General features: G+C 45.9%; 1 protein-coding gene across 2 annotated transcripts in view; it reads left to right on the top strand.

The window, feature by feature from the left end:
- The first annotated feature begins 286 nt into the window (after nt 1-286).
- The window catches only part of RIPOR1 (RHO family interacting cell polarization regulator 1), a 110,649-nt gene continuing 95,273 nt past the window's right edge, over nt 287-15,662 (top strand). The window contains exon 1 of one of the 2 annotated variants that reach the window (XM_082229292.1): nt 287-413. In XM_082229292.1, the coding sequence (XP_082085418.1) occupies nt 302-413 (112 nt within the window). In that variant the 5' untranslated portion in view covers nt 287-301. Of the gene's footprint in view, nt 474-15,662 lie in introns of both variants that reach the window. The other variant, XM_082229297.1, reaches the window with a different exon arrangement.

The following is a 15,662-nucleotide window of genomic DNA, read 5'->3' as shown; positions in this document are numbered from 1 at the left end:
CTTATTTTTCCTTATCAATGTTTCATTGCCTTTACGTGTAACAAATTTCACTTGCATGCCACTGGCATACAAACTATGGCTTGATGGGTGCTCCTGTAAGTGTGATGTGCTTTGCAGTAGGCAATCTGAAACAAAGTATTAGGAGTGGACATGTGCTTATGTGGGAGAACAAAAAAGGATTTTTAAAAATGTGGCATACTCTACGCAGTCCTGACAGGAAATGTCCCTTTGATATTAACAGGGTCAAAGCCGAAGCCGCTATGTGGGAGGTGGAGCATCAAGTGAGAGGCAGGTCATAAGTATGCAAGGAAACTCTTTGAGCCTGCCCAGTTTAATCAGGGGAAGGGAATTCTTAGCTAACACACCCAGCCCAGGGAAGAGCTCCGGATGGCCAGACAAGGCAGCTGATCAAGGTCTGACTGAACTCAGGATTAAACTAGATTTCTAGCCTCTGGGTTGAACCTCTGGGATTGGTGAGTATGTGATTTGAAGGTGCCAACCCTCAGTCATTAAACCTCACTAATGCTAAAGAATAGGTCCTATACCACAGGGGCATGGGCCACCGAAATGGATCTTCATCTCGGTATCCATAGGAGTGAAGCTTAAAGAGCACAGTGTGAAGTACAACAGAATTGCTCTGGAACAATTGTGGAACAGATTTTTGAACCCGTCCTAAATCTAACACCATAGTTTGGGGTTCATAATGTTGCTATCTGAGGGGTATTTTCTTCATGTACATATATGAAAGTGATGTTTATTGAAAGGATATAGTTTATTTTTCCTTAAAGTACAAAAAGGACATATTTGTTTTTCCTCATCTGTACAGGTGGTTGGTGTATATTTTTTACTTTTTGATTTTTACTGTGGCATATATCTCTCTCATAACCATTATGGTTATCTTGCTGTTTGACGTTTGGGAGCTTGACTTCACAACTTTCCCAGTTTGTGAGGAATTCTGATCATTGTGGCATTTGGGGAAGTGGGGTGTATTGTCTTTGTCAAAAGAAACTAATAGATGTGGCGCATTTAATATTATGGGTTTTGTAAAAATATGTATTCCTGTGAATATGTTTAATAATGCTTTGGTGGGTCATGACAGCAGACCTATAGACCGGTTTGTTAATTACATCACAAATCCGTGAACTGCAACAAACATTTTTTTCCCTAGAAAAGACACCAAATTCAGCACCTCCAAATTATTTTCTGCTGTTTTATTTTGGAGCTTCAACTGAACCTTCTGACTGTCCTTCATGTAAGAACCCATGCTGGCCTTCCCTAATTACATAAAACCAGTGCCCATTTTTTCCTTTGTCAAATGTTAGGGCATATGAGAGAACACTTGACTGCCAAGGTTGCTCCTGGGCATGAACACATGGGGCTCTTGAACCCTGCTCCATCTGGTCAAGTTCTGTTGTCTGGACCACCCCAGTTGCAGGGATGAGTATCACTTTAGAAACGGCTTTCCTGTGAATTGAATGCAAGCGTGTGTGAACTTGTGTCCATCTGGCCTCCAGTATAGCATTGCATGTGTTATGCGCGTATATTGAGTGTGTGTGTGTCGGGGGGGGGGGATGGTTGCCATGGCAGATACAAGCCTTGGGGAGTGTTGGCCTTGTTTGGAAGGAAGCACATCTTGATTTCTGCAGCCGCTGCAGATTGAGAGTTTGCCAAGGAGACCAAATGGGAACAGCAGATAATGCAGGAGGCTTCCTCTTGGCCTGGACTGGGTCACCCGGCCTCTATCTGCTGCACAGATCCCACGTGTATCCCTCCTTCTGGGTTTTTTATTATTGTTAGCTGAGAGGAAGTGCCTCAGCAAAAAAACAAATTCCTTGCTCTCCCAAAAGTTAACTCTACACTGCCCAGATGCGCAGAGGAAAAGTGAGATAGACATTCCCACTTCACTTGCTTTCCCTACATGCACATAATTTCAAACACACTAGAAATAATAGCAGGCCAGGCATTCAGGGAGGGGGCAGCATTAAGAGTTCATGCAGTGGTACATCCTATGTCAACATGAAAACAGAATAAACCTCAATCCATTAGCCTAATATGATGGGCTACTTGTTCTGTTGGTTTAAGAGTACATTTTGCCCAAGGGGGATTGATCCTGTGAGGATTGAGATACACCATGCTCTCAGATTGCAGCTTGATATGCCATTGCTTCTTCTCCAAAAGTATGTCGCACAGTTGTGCTTTTGATTGACTCTAAATACGTTTGGCCTGTTTCCATTCCTATTGAAAAGGGTGCTGTATGTGTGTTTTTAATATATTGTTATCTGCCTGCAGCTCTGGGGACTGGATTAGGTTAAAAAATAAAATCCAAGTGAATAAGCAATTACTAGTTTCTAACAAGATAGATGCTTGTGGTCCTACTGGCCTTGATTATATGACAATTTTTGCATGATAATCCTAAACGTGTAGAGCAGGGATGACCTTCAAAATGCATACCTTCTAACATGCGAGGCGAAAAACCATGATGTGTTTCTTCCGGGAACATCCTTCTGCACAAGTCATGTCACCCACGTGAGATTGTGGCCCCCAAAGATGTGCTTTTTTCAGGGTTGTGCTCTTGTGTGAAACCTAAGCCCTGAAAAAAGTGCACTGAGGAAAAGAATCATTGCACATGATCAGAGTTGCCTGGTTTTTAATTTGTGAGGAGGGTTAGCAGCCTTATTGGGTCCACAGGCACAATTTGCACACACACACACACACACACACACACACACACATGGAAACCAAGAACACTGTAACTTACTACGTATATAGGCTACAACAACCTCAAGCCTCATTTCAGCAGGGAGGAGGAAAGCCAGGAAGTCTTCTGTAGGCACATGTGCAGCTACATACAACACTATGGCAACCCCCAACTTACAAGCCTGAACCTTGGCACTCATCTGGCTAATATCATGAGACCTGACTCAAATTAATCTTAATTTAATGTAGAAAGGCATTGTAGCTGTTAGTGTGTTGGATTAAGACCTGGGAGACCAGGGTTCAAATCCCCACTTAGCCATGAAGCTTACTGGGTGACCTTGGGCCAATCCCTCACTCCCAGCCTAACCTCCTTCGCAGGGTTGTTGTGAGGATAAAAAGGTGAGGAAGAAAACCATGTCTGCCTCCTTGAGCTCCTTGGAGGAAAAGTGGGATACAGAAATGCAATAAATAAATGATAATAAATTAATTAATAACAGGGGCAGTGCAAGTTACTTAGCAGCAGTGGTGGAGCTTCATGCTCCGGCACCGGAGAGCAGGTGGGGGCGGGGCTGGCATGCATCACGGGGTGTGGTGTGCATCCTGGGGGCGTGGCACCCAGCACGGGCGGGGGGGGCATCCACAATGGCACCCCACTGGGATCACGCTGCAGGGGGCAGTGCACTTCCCCTGCATTCCTCTTCCTCCGCCAGTGCTTAGCAGGAGCTAGGCTACAGACCCATGGCACAAATTGGCATATGCTAATGTACATGTATAAATGCCTTTGGTGACTGGGATCTCACCAGCACTGCACTTTGCAGTATGCCCAGCCTCCTATTACCAAAGTTTGGGGCTCATTGCAAACTATCCAGGGCTCAGGCCCCTTGAGCCACCCACATAAAAATCCCAGCTAATAACAACTAGCTATCTACGTGTTTATTTCCCATCTTTTATCAAATGAAACATGAAGCAGATTGACAAAAAATGTATAAATATGTGAAGTGAAACGAAATACATACACAGCACAATTTTTTTTTAATGAAACAACAATAAAGGCAGGCTGGTTAAAAAAACAACAACTGCCAAATTAAAAGGAGGAACAGCAGTTGCAAATGGGAGACGAAAGCAAATACCAATAGCAAGATGATGATGATAGCAAACCCTGGTGCTAAAGTGTCCACTCCCACCAATCTGAAGCAAAACAGGGCCACTCACATGTATGGTAGGCATTTCTTACATACTCAAGGGACTGCCAAGCTACACTGAAACATACAAATGCTGACACGTCAGTTGAGTGGGGAGGATGAAATTGAAGGTTGTGGGAGGAAACAAAAGGAGGGAATTGGCCTGCAAAAGCTACTAATGGCTTATAGTAAGTGGAATGTACATTGCAGGACTGAGTGCTTGTCTTTTGCATACGCCACTCCCTTTCCCTCTCCATTCTGCATCTTCCCACCATTACACTGACAGCTAGCATTCAGTGGCCACTGAGCATGCCCAGTTCCCAGAGGGAAGATCAAGTTAGAGGATATGCGCCATGAAGCTAAAAAAGCCTTTCCTTCCAGGAAGAAGGAAAGGGGAAAAGAAGAAACCTATTCTGTTCCTCACAATCCAGGATGTAGCTCCCCTATATTATAGTTCCTACACAGAAAGGCAGCTAGGGGTCTTTCTTTCCAAAGAATCCTGGGAACTGTAGATTACACTTCACAAACTACAGTTCCCAGGATTCTTTGTGGTAATGATGGTGTATGTGCAGCCTCAAACTGGGGACTAATGTAGCTCTGTCTACACCACAAGGTTTTGGTCTAGAGTAGGCATGTCCAACAGGTCAATCCAATCAGAGTAGATTGCAGTCTCTTGGAAGTTGGGACATGCCTGGTCTAGAGCAAAGGCTCTAGTTAACAAGCAAAAGGCAGTGAAACTAATTACTCCCTCCTTTATGCTGGCCACCTATTTGATCAATGAGGTGGCAGTTCCTCCTGCTTGCATATTGTTCTTACCCTCTTCCATAACCAAAATATCTCTTTTTGGCTCCTGCTCCATCACCACCCCACCCCATGTCCTGGATACTTTCCTGTTGCCTCCTGTTGGAAAAACAAACTGTGCCTAGCTTAGTGCAACCAGCTATCTTTGGGCAAAAGCGGATTGTCTTCTTGCAATCACTGATGCCAATTACAAAGTCTTAAAATAGCCAACAATATGCAGGGCAGATGCAGCTATCTAGTATTTTAGCACATGGGATGGGTATATTCTTATATCAACCTGCCCATGCCTCAAGGTCTTCAGGCAAGGCTTTTTCAGGTGGTTCGCAATCTATCGGAACCACCTGTACCACCGGGGCCTGGTAGGGACCCCAAGATCTCCTGCAATGCTTTTGCAAAGTTTTTTGCAGATAAAGTCGCTCAGATTCAGAAGGAGGTAGACTCCAGCGTGGGAGCAGGGCCAGGGCGGGAAAGTGCTAGAGTTCTGTCTGGTCCTGTTACTTGGGATCAATTCCAATCTGTTACCCCCGAGGATGTGGACAGGCTGCTTGGACAAGTGAAACCGACCACCTGTCTCCTTGATCCTTGCCCATCCTGGCTGATAAAAGCGAGCCAGGAAAGGCTGGGCGATGGGCTCTGCGGGGTGGTGAATGCTTCCCTCTGTGAGGGAGCCTTCCCAGACCCGCTGAAAGAGGCGGTCATTAAACCGCTTCTTAAAAAAACATCTTTAGACCCGGCCAATTTGGCCAACTATCGCCCAATCTCAAATCTACCATTCTTGGGCAAGGTGATTGAGCGGGTGGTTGCTGAACAACTCCAAGCAAGCCTGGAAGAAGCGGACCATTTGGATCCCTTCCAATCGGGATTCAGGCCTCACCATGGGACTGAAACTGCCTTGGTCGCGCTGGTTGATGATCTCCGGCGGGCTAGGGACAAAGGTGAGAGCTGTTTCCTAGTTCTGCTGGATCTCTCAGCAGCCTTTGACACCATCAACCATAACATCCTTCTGGACCGTCTAGAGGGGCTGGGAGCTGGGGGCACTGTCATACAGTGGTTCCGCTCCTTCCTCCTGGGCCGTGTCCAGAAAGTGGGGGGGGGATGAGTGTTCAGACCCCTGGGCTCTCACTTGTGGGGTGCCTCAGGGTTCCGTCCTCTCCCCCATGCTTTTTAATATCTATATGAAGCCACTGGGAGAGATCACCAGGGCTGGGTGTTCATCAGTATGCAGATGACACCCAGCTCTACCTCTCCTTTAAATCAGAACAAGTGAAGGCGGTAAAGGTCCTGTGTGAGTGCCTGGAGGCTGTTGGAGGATGGATGGCGGCTAACAGATTGAGGTTGAATCCTGACAAGACAGAAGTACTGTTTTTGGGGGACAGGGAGCGGGCAGGTGTGGGGGATTCCCTGGTTTTGAATGGGTTAACTGTGCCCCTGAAGGACCAGGTGCGCAGCCTGGGAGTCATTTTGGACTCACAGCTGTCCATGGAGGCGCAGGTTAACTCTGTGTCCAGGGCAGCTGTCTACCAGCCCTACCTGGTACTCAGGCTAAGACCCTACCTGCCCGCGAACTGTCTCGCCAGAGTGGTGCATGCTCTAGTTATCTCATGCTTGGACTACTGCAACGTGCTCTACGTGGGGCTACCTTTGAAAGTGACCCGGAAACTGCAATTAATCCAGAATGCGGCAGCTAGACTGGTGACTGGGAGTGGCCGGTTCTGAGAGATCTGCATTGGCTCCCAGTACGTTTCCGAGCATGATTCAAAGTGTTGGTGCTGACCTTTAAAGCCCTAAATGGCCTCGGTCCTATATACCTGAAGGAGCGTCTCCACCCCCATCGTTCAGCCCGGACACTGAGATCCAGCGCCGAGGGCCTTCTGGCGGTTCCCTCATTGCGAGAAGTGAGGCTACAGGGAACCAGACAGAGGGCCTTCTCGGTAGTGGCGCTCGCCCTGTGGAATGCCCTCCCATCAGATGTCAAAGAGATAAACAATTACCTGACATTCAGAAGACATCTTAAGGCAGCCCTGTTCAGGGACGTTTTTAATATGTAACGCTGTACTATTTTTAACACTTGATTGGGAGTCGCCCAGAGTGGCTGGGGAAACTCAGTCAGATGGGTGGGGTATAAATAATAAATTATTATTATTATTATTATTATTATTATTATTATTATTATTATTATTATTATTTACTGTTGCTCAGTGTGTGGTGGTGACCTTGAATAGGGCTTTTTCTCCAGTGGGAATTTAGCTATGGAGTTCCTTTCCTCTTGCATGTGAATGTGGCACTGTAAACTGGCAATAAAATGGCAGTTTGTAAACTGACAGGAATCTAAGGATGTAGGTTGGCATTGAATTGAAATGGACTAAATACATAAATAAAATATGTTTGGGGAGATACATATATTTTGGAGTAAGGAAGCAATTTTATTCTTAGCTTGGATGGGTTTGTTATGTTTATTTCTTCTTCATAGTCTTCATAATCATCTGTGTCTAGAGAAGCACAAGAATGTTGTTGTTGTTTGGTCGTTTAGTCATGTCCGACTCTTTGTGACCCCATGGACCAGAGCACGCCAGGCACTTCTGTCCTCCACTGCCTCCCGCAGTTTGATCAAACTCATGCTGGTAGCTTCAAGAACACCATCCAACCATCTCATCCTCTGTCATCCCCTTCTCCTTGTGCCCTCCATCTTTCCAACATCAGGGTCTTTTCCAGGGAGTCTTCTCTTCTCATGAGGTGGCCAAAGTATTGGAGTCTCAGCTTCACGATCTGTCCTTCCAGTGAGCACTCAGGGCTGATTTCCTTCAGAATGGAGAGGTTTGATCTTCTTGCAGTCCATGGGACTCTCAAGAGTCTCCTCCAGCACCATAATTCAAAAGCATCAATTCTTTGGCGATCAGCCTTCTTTATGGTCCAGCTCTCACTTCCATACATCACTACTGGGAAAACCATAGCTTTTACTATACGGACCTTTGTTCGCAAGGTGATGTCTCTACTTTTTAAGATGCTGTCTAGGTTTGTCATTGCTTTTCTCCCAAGAAGCAGGCGTCTTTTAATTTCGTGACTGCTGTCACCATCTGCAGTGATCATGGAGCCCAAGAAAGTAAAATCTCTTACTGCCTCCATTTCTTCCCCTTCTATTTGCCAGGAGGTGATGGGACCAGTGGCCATGATCTTCGTTTTTTTGATGTTGAGCTTCAGACCATATTTTGCGCTCTCCTCTTTCACCCTCAATAAAAGGTTCTTTAATTCCTCCTCACTTTCTGCCATCAAGGTTGTGTCATCTGCATATCTGAGGTTGTTGATATTTCTTCCGGCAATCTTAATTCCGGCTTCGGATTCATCCAGCCCAGCCTTTCGCATGATGAATTCTGCATATAAGTTAAATAAGCAGGGAGACAATATACAGCGTTGTCGTACTCCTTTCCCAATTTTGAACCAATCAGTTGTTCCATATCCAGTTCTAACTGTAGCTTCTTGTCCCACATAGAGGTTTCTCAGGAGACAGATGAGGTGATCAGGCACTCCCATTTCTTTAAGAACTTGCCATAGTTTGCTGTGGTTGACACAGTCAAAGGCTTTTGCATAGAATAGTAACCATTAAAACAACACTTAAAAACTGTTAGGCTAGCTCCTTACTTGTGAGTAACCTGACTAGCAATCAGTTTGAATAGCCTGCAGTTGAGCTTCCAGACTCTTCCAGGTGGTTTATAAGCAGGCTGGGGTGGATGGAGTGAGGAGGGGGAGAATTTTGGAGAAGCAAATAGGAAGGCATAGGGCACGGATGGGGAATCTCAGGCTACCTGGAAGAGTCTTGGAAATCTCCCCAGGCCATACACCTTTCTAGCCCTTCTCTGCATCCTCCTTGGGTCCTTTTACCTGAAGGCGTCCTGTGATAATACATCAAGCGTACCTGTGTGTGGAGAGGTGTGTGTGGAAGCATTTTATCATAGAAAGGTAAGAGTCATTGCAGCTGCTCTACCCACGAATGCCTCGGGCCGTGAAAATGTAGGAATATTGTCTAAAGAGAAATGGAAGTAAGGAGTCAAATAATGTCAATATAAAGTATGAAATGCGTAATTTAAAAAATGACTATGGATGATTTGTGGAGAAGCTGAAGGAAGTCCTAAAGAAAGTAATTTGTGATAATAAGATGTAGAATTTTATTTCTATTTTGTTTAGGTGTTGTCAGGGGTTTAGGAGCAGAGGCAAGGGCAAGGGAGGAAACAGAGAGCGAAGGGGAGGAGGCAGAAGAAAAGATGAGTGATGACGACGACCCGAGATCTCCGAGTCTTTCCAGTGAATCAGAGGATTCACAGAAAGGAGCACCAGTGGCCAGGGCAAGGGGGGAGTCTAGGGGGGCACCCCAGGAAGATAGAGCCAGAGGGGACTCAGAGGAGAGCAGTTGGAAATCGGGACCAGCGTCACCGCCAGAGAGCAGGGAAGAGGAAGGGAGCCAGGGGGCAAGCGCTGGCAGCTCACCACAGGAGGGAGGGCATGAGTCAGGAGTGGCCACACCTCCATCGGGGAGCGAAGAAACGGTTAAGAGGAAAGTGGAAGGTTGGGCGCGCGCGCCAAGTTCAAATGCAGAGGAAGGCGGCGCAGTAAGCAGCCCGGAAAGGGAGCCAGGTCCTAAAGCCCGGCGCAAGGAGGCAGGAGGGTCCGGGTCAGCGTCAGAAGAATCCCGGAAGGAAGAAGCCCCGGGGGGTAGAGGGACCCAGAGGAGGACAGTCAGGCGGAAAAGGTGGAGCAGGGCTAGGATATTAAGTTGGTGCGCACGGGGCGGAGACTCAGACGGAGCTTCGTCGATCTAGCTACTAGACGTAGAGTTGCGCGCAGCAGCGTGAGAATGGAAACTGTAATTCAATAAAGACTTTTACTAAATGATCGCTGGCTAGCGTGATCCTCTGTGAGCTAGGATCTTCAAGCAGCTCTGACAGGTGTAAATTAATAAAAATTATGTTTGGGGGAAAAAACAAAAAACGAATGCCTCGGGCCATACCCACCACTGGCATATGGACCTAGGAAGCCCCCCCCCCAACCTCCAGGTACAAATGCAGCTATGGGGTTGGTAAAGATTTCTTTCTCCTGGAATATGGGCCCTAATGGGAAGGGGTATGTGGTAAGCTGGGCTATCTCCCCACCACCCCACGAGTCTGACTACTTCTGCCTGACAATAAGACTTCAGAGCTACATACTGATAATTTCCTCTCCTTAAGTGTTTGGACCTGTTGGTTGTTTCTTTCTGTTCTTCCTTTCAGCATGATGCTTTGTTTGCTCACATGAGATACCTTGAACTATTTGCTGCATGTGTATCTTTCTGTCACGGCTAGTCTGTTCTCTGCTTGTGATGGAACATTATGTTCTGAATTCTATTATGTAGAGCTGGTGGACTGCTCACTGTTTCTGCCATAGTTATAAGAAAGGGGTGTAGCTCTGTGGTAGAGCACATGCTTTGCCTACAGAAGGTCCCAAGTTTATTCTCTGTAATCTCGAGTGACATATAGGAAATAATTTTGTCTGAGACCCCAGAGAGCTGCAGATAGTAAGTGCAGATGATACTGATCTTGACTGATGTATAAGGCAGTTTCTTATGTTCTAGAGCAGGGATAGGCAACGTGGTGCCTTCCAGATGTTTTCGACTACAGCTCCCATCATTCTCTATCATTGGTTCTGCTCCCTGAGGCTGGTGGGAGTTGTAGTCCAGAAATTTGGAGAGTACTGTTTTGACTACCTCTGTTCTACAGAGTTAAACTAAAAGGGCTTTTGGTTTTCTCCAACTTTTATTTTTGTTTCAAGCATAGAAAAAGCCTGGTAGCACCGGACCAAGGAACATTTAATCTAATACTGTATCATGTGTCTAACTGTGGTCAGCTGTGGATGTATGAAAGCAAACATACAGTGGTGCCCTGCAAGACGAATGCCTCGCAAGACGGAAAACCCGCTAGACGAAAGGGTTTTCCATTTTTGAGCTGCTTCGCACGACGAATTTCCCTATGGGCTTGCTTCGCAAGACGAAAACGTCTTGCGAGTGTTCCGATTTCCCCCCGCTTTCCCCCCTTTTTCTAAGCCGCTAAGCCGCTAATAGCCTTTTAGCCGCTAAGCCTTTAATAGCCGCTAATCCACTAAACCGCTAATAGCGCTAAGCCGCTAATAGGGTTGCTTCGCAAGACGAAAAAACCGCTAGACGAAGAGACTCGTGGAACGGATTAATTTCGTCTTGCAAAGCACCACTGTACAATGTTGCAGAGAAACAATGGGGTCCTTGCTTCCTGTTATTCACAAAGATCAGCTCATTCTCACAATGTAGATAGAGGAATCTGAGGAGTTGTAGATGCATCTTAAGAGTAGGGGTGTCGTCATCCGATGCACATTACCTGTTTTGTTTCCCTGTGCCTGCAAAACAAAAAACCAATACTCCTATTCAAGGCAGCTGTCATCTGTGCATGCACTTTCACCTGCACATGAACCACAGCTGTCTGAATAGTATGCACCTCAACTTATTTGTGTCTTGCATTTCCAAATCAGATCAAACTACTACATACATGTGGATTATGGCTAACATCATGCGTACAGTACTTGGTTTCAGACACAAGCAGTGGGAGTGCACCAGAGCCAGAGTAAATGGTAATATGTACGCAGCCTCAGTCTCTTTGGGTTGTTTCCAACCTTAGTCATACTTGGAGTAGACCCACTGAAAGCAATGGGCATTATTAACTGTATAAAGGTAAATGTACCCCTGCTTGTACGGGCCAGTCGTGTCCGACTCTAGGGTTGTGCGCCCATCTCACTTAAGAGGCCGGGGCCAGCGCTGTCTGGAGACACTTCCAGGTCACGTGGCCAGCGTGACGAAGCTGCTCTGGCGAGCCAGCACCAGCGCAGCACACGGAAACGGCGTTTACCTTCCCGCTAGAAAGCGGTACCTATTTATCTACTTGCACTTTAGGGGTGCTTTCGAACTGCTAGGTGGGCAGGAGCTGGGACCGCAGGCGGGAGCTCACCCCGCCGCGGGGATTTGAACCACTGACCATGCGATCAGCAAGCCGTAGGCGCTGAGGATTTACCCACAGCACCACCCGCGTCCCCTTATTAACTGTATACTCTTGAGTAAAAATTAATTGCCTTTGCCTTTAAGGTGCCACAGCAAGAACTCTTTGTTCTTTTGGCTGCAACAGACTAACATGACTATCTCTTTGGGAGCAGAAATGTGAAAAAGGTATAACCTTGTTTTATTTGGTTTGTGATTTGTCTTGTATTATTGTGTGGGTTCATATGGTTGCTTTTCCACTGAAGGACTATGACTAATGTAATAAAGATACCTGAGACAAGTGCAAAGTGGCTTGAACTGACAGGTGTAAATTAACAATTGCATTCTGTGAGGGAAACAAGTGAGATCAAACCCAGAGGAAAATCAGCCCAAACCATTTTTTCTGCCTTACAGTGGTACCTTGGGTTACATACGCTTCAGGTTACATACGCTTCAGGTAACAGACTCCGCTAACCCAGAAATAGTGCTTCAGGTTAAGAACTTTGCTTCAGGATAAGAACAGAAATCGGGCTCCGGCGGCGCGGCAGCAGCAGGAGGCCCCATTAGCTAAAATGGTGCTTCAGGTTAAGAACAGTTTCAGGTTAAGAACGGACCTCCGGAACGAATTAAGTACTTAACCCGAGGTCCCACTGTAGTTGGTTTTGTGAAAGCTATTACATCTTGAGTGGTACTGTTATTGAGCACCAGGTGGCAGCAGCTGCAATAACACCGCGCAGACCAGCCTGGTGGTGGCTTCCTCAGGAAAGGGCGGCTGCTTTTACTCACTCAACTGTTTTTGGGTGCCTCCAGACTGTCACTATATTTTGCAGGAGCGATTCATGTGCATACCAGAAATTTAGGTTTGTGCAATTAAAGCTCAACAAACAAAATGTGGTGATGGCAGTCATTTATTTTCATTCCAAAATCCACATACCAATCAAAACATTACAAAAATAGTCTGCAGGTGTTGAAAGAATTCTGCAGATATTTTGGGGTTTTTGCTAAACAATCCAAAGATTGGATGGGGGTAAGGAATGAAACTGCCTGATGTGGGAGCCATGAGGTGATAGAGAGGCCTAGGGAAATAAATTGACAAGTTACTTCAGTCTACTGAGTTCAGTAGGTCTACTCTAAGTATCAGTAACTTTAAATACCACCCATGGAGTCTGCTATTAGTCACAGACTCCATGGTTCCAATATTAGCCGATTTTCCTCTCCCCACCTAGTTGAAGAGTTCTGGAGAATTCAAAAGCTTGCTCTTCAGTCCAAGTCCAGTTGAAATATAAGAACCCTAGAAAGAGGGAACAGGGTGGCCTTGAAGTTACCCATAGTTAGCACTTGGACAGCAATATGGGCAGACACAGTTCACCTGGTCAAAGTCTTCCCCACCATGGTGATTATGTATTTTATTTCTATTTAAATTATAGTCACTATTACTAAATTTGCATCTATACATATGAATTAGCAAATGTACCTATTATGCAAATCTCTGTCCTCTTCTGCACTCTTCTTTTGGTGATTCTTTTTTAGTATTGCATAATTTCCCATTCTAGTTTTTGCCCATCACCTCAATTCCTGTCCCAGTTGCTCAGTCTCATTCCTCTTGGCTGTGCTTCCTTCTATTACAGGAAGCTGCCCATCTGTCCAGCTGTTATCCAGCTTTCATAAATCTCATATGTTTTCTCTTCTACGATATTGCTCATGCCAAAAGCTGCTGGGCACCAAAATGTGTTGGGTTTTGTCTCCTGGAAGCTGCCTGGCCTAGCATATAACGCATTCCACACGTAGTTAGTTCATCCCAGCTGGGCTCTGAAGTGCTCCAGGTGATGTGAGCCAAAGCAGGCCTGTGTTTCTGCCTCCTCCCTGCCAGCATTTCAGCAGTACTTGGACCAAACCACGTTAGCTTGCATACTTTGTGTTTTTGCAAGGTTTAGTTTTGTTGAGTGGAGCCCTGGACTTCTGCCCCAAAGTCCTGCCCTGATGGCACCACTGACACGCACCACACCCGAAGCACAAGGCTGCACTTCTGAATACACAAAGTGATACACTCGCTGGCTAATCAACTGCTGGCAGAGGCAGTGGGCCCAGCTGTTTATGTCACTCATGGCGGGGAAGATGGTGAGAGAGAGCAAGTATGGCCAGCTAAGGGGCTGAGGAGATAGGCCTGTGAGTGTGTCTCTGAATGTTCAGTGATGCGCCGTCTTCTTTCTAGATAAATTGGTCTTGTGTTGTTCTAGCATGACTTCCTGGCAGAGTCTTGTTTATTGATGGAACATTTCTCTGCACAGTGTCCTTGCTCCTTCTGAAGCTCTCTGCCCTAGGGAACAGCTGCAATCCCAATGCCTCAGCTGCCAAGTGCTTATAACGGAGTTCAAAGAAGAGACATTCCTGGAGGAATGACCTAGCCAACACATGCAATACAGGCAACCTCCTGAACCCCTCATTCACTGAAATGGGCATGTTTCTCTCTACTTCTTCTGAATCTTAGCACTATTAGAAACACTCTGTAGATCTGGAGGGGCCGCTGGTTGGATCTGTGACTACAGTAACTGCAGTGAAGTTCTCATGTCCACAATGCAATGTTAAGGTCTGACAGGTCTCTGCCATTCTAAAGCCTGAGGTTTAGGTAGCCATGTGTTCCAACTTCACAGAGAACAGTCCTCAGTTTGAAGGGCTGTTTAGTCCAAGTCCACTGCAAAGAAAATCCTGGACAACAGGGGCCTTGAAACTGCCCATTAACAACACATAGACAGCACACTAAGCAGACATACACATCTTCTGATTGGTAGAATAATAGAATTATAGAATCATAGAGTTGGAAGAGACCCAAGGGTCATCTAGTCCAGCCCCCTGCAATGCAGCCATCTCAGCTAAAGCATCCATGACAGATGGCCAGTCTTCCTTCCTATGGTGAGATGTATTTATTTTAGTAATTATTTCTAAATTTGCAATTATACATGTAAACCAGCACATGTAAATCTGGGCAGTCTTTTGTCTTTTTTTCAGTTTTTATGGATAAGTAGCCATTCTACCTGACGCATGGGATAGCATTTAGTGGTGTCATGAGGTAGAGCCCTGGGATGCCATGGGCCGGTCAACTCTTTAAAAAGACAGAAATCTGATGCTTAGGCAGAACCTAGGAATGTGGTCCAGCAGTAACAGGACAGAGCTTGAGATGACAGGAAACTTGAGAAACTCAGATGAATGAAGACTACCGTACATTGTAGTAATCCTACAATAATTGTTGGTATTATCTTCAGTGCAATGTGGCAAAGTATAGTAGCAAAGGAAATTGTCTCTGATGTGCAAAGTATGTTTCCTGCTTTACCAAGGAAGTTCAAGCCACCAATTTAAGGCTGAGTGAGACTTCCAAGGGTTGGCAACATGCAGTGTTTTGGGCTTGATTCTTCTTCTTGCAACCAAAGCCGCATGCAAACAATACAGTGGTACCTCGGGTACTTAATTCGTTCTGGAGGTCTGTACTTAACCTGGAACTGTTCTTAACCTGAAGCACCACTTTAGCTAATGGGGCCTCCTGCTGCTGCCACGCTGCTGGAGCACAATTTGTGTTCTTATCCTGAAGCAAAGTTCTTAACCTGAAGCACTATTTCTGGGTTAGCGGAGTCTGTAACCTGAAACGTATGTAACCTGAAACGTATGTAACCCGAGGTACCACTGTACATGCTTTAACACATTAGTTTCTCCAAAGCATCCTGGGAACTGTGGTTTAAGGGTGTTGTGAGGGGTAAACTACAGTTCCCATGATGCTTTGGGGAAAAATGTGCTTTAAATATATGGTCTGTATGCGGCCCACACCTTAACACAGGATACAGCTAGGTCATGCATCTTTGTCAGCATCTTAGATTCTGTAGATTTCAGAGAGATCCTCTAAAGAAAGTACACTCAAGAAACCTAGTCTCTCCACTCCAAAGAACAATCTGGGTAAACCTGAAGGGAAA

This window comes from Podarcis vaucheri (assembly GCF_965113315.1).
Source record: "Podarcis vaucheri genome assembly, chromosome: 7".
Classification (NCBI taxonomy): Eukaryota; Metazoa; Chordata; class Lepidosauria; order Squamata; family Lacertidae; genus Podarcis; species Podarcis vaucheri.
This window is presented reverse-complemented; position numbering and strand designations above follow the sequence as displayed.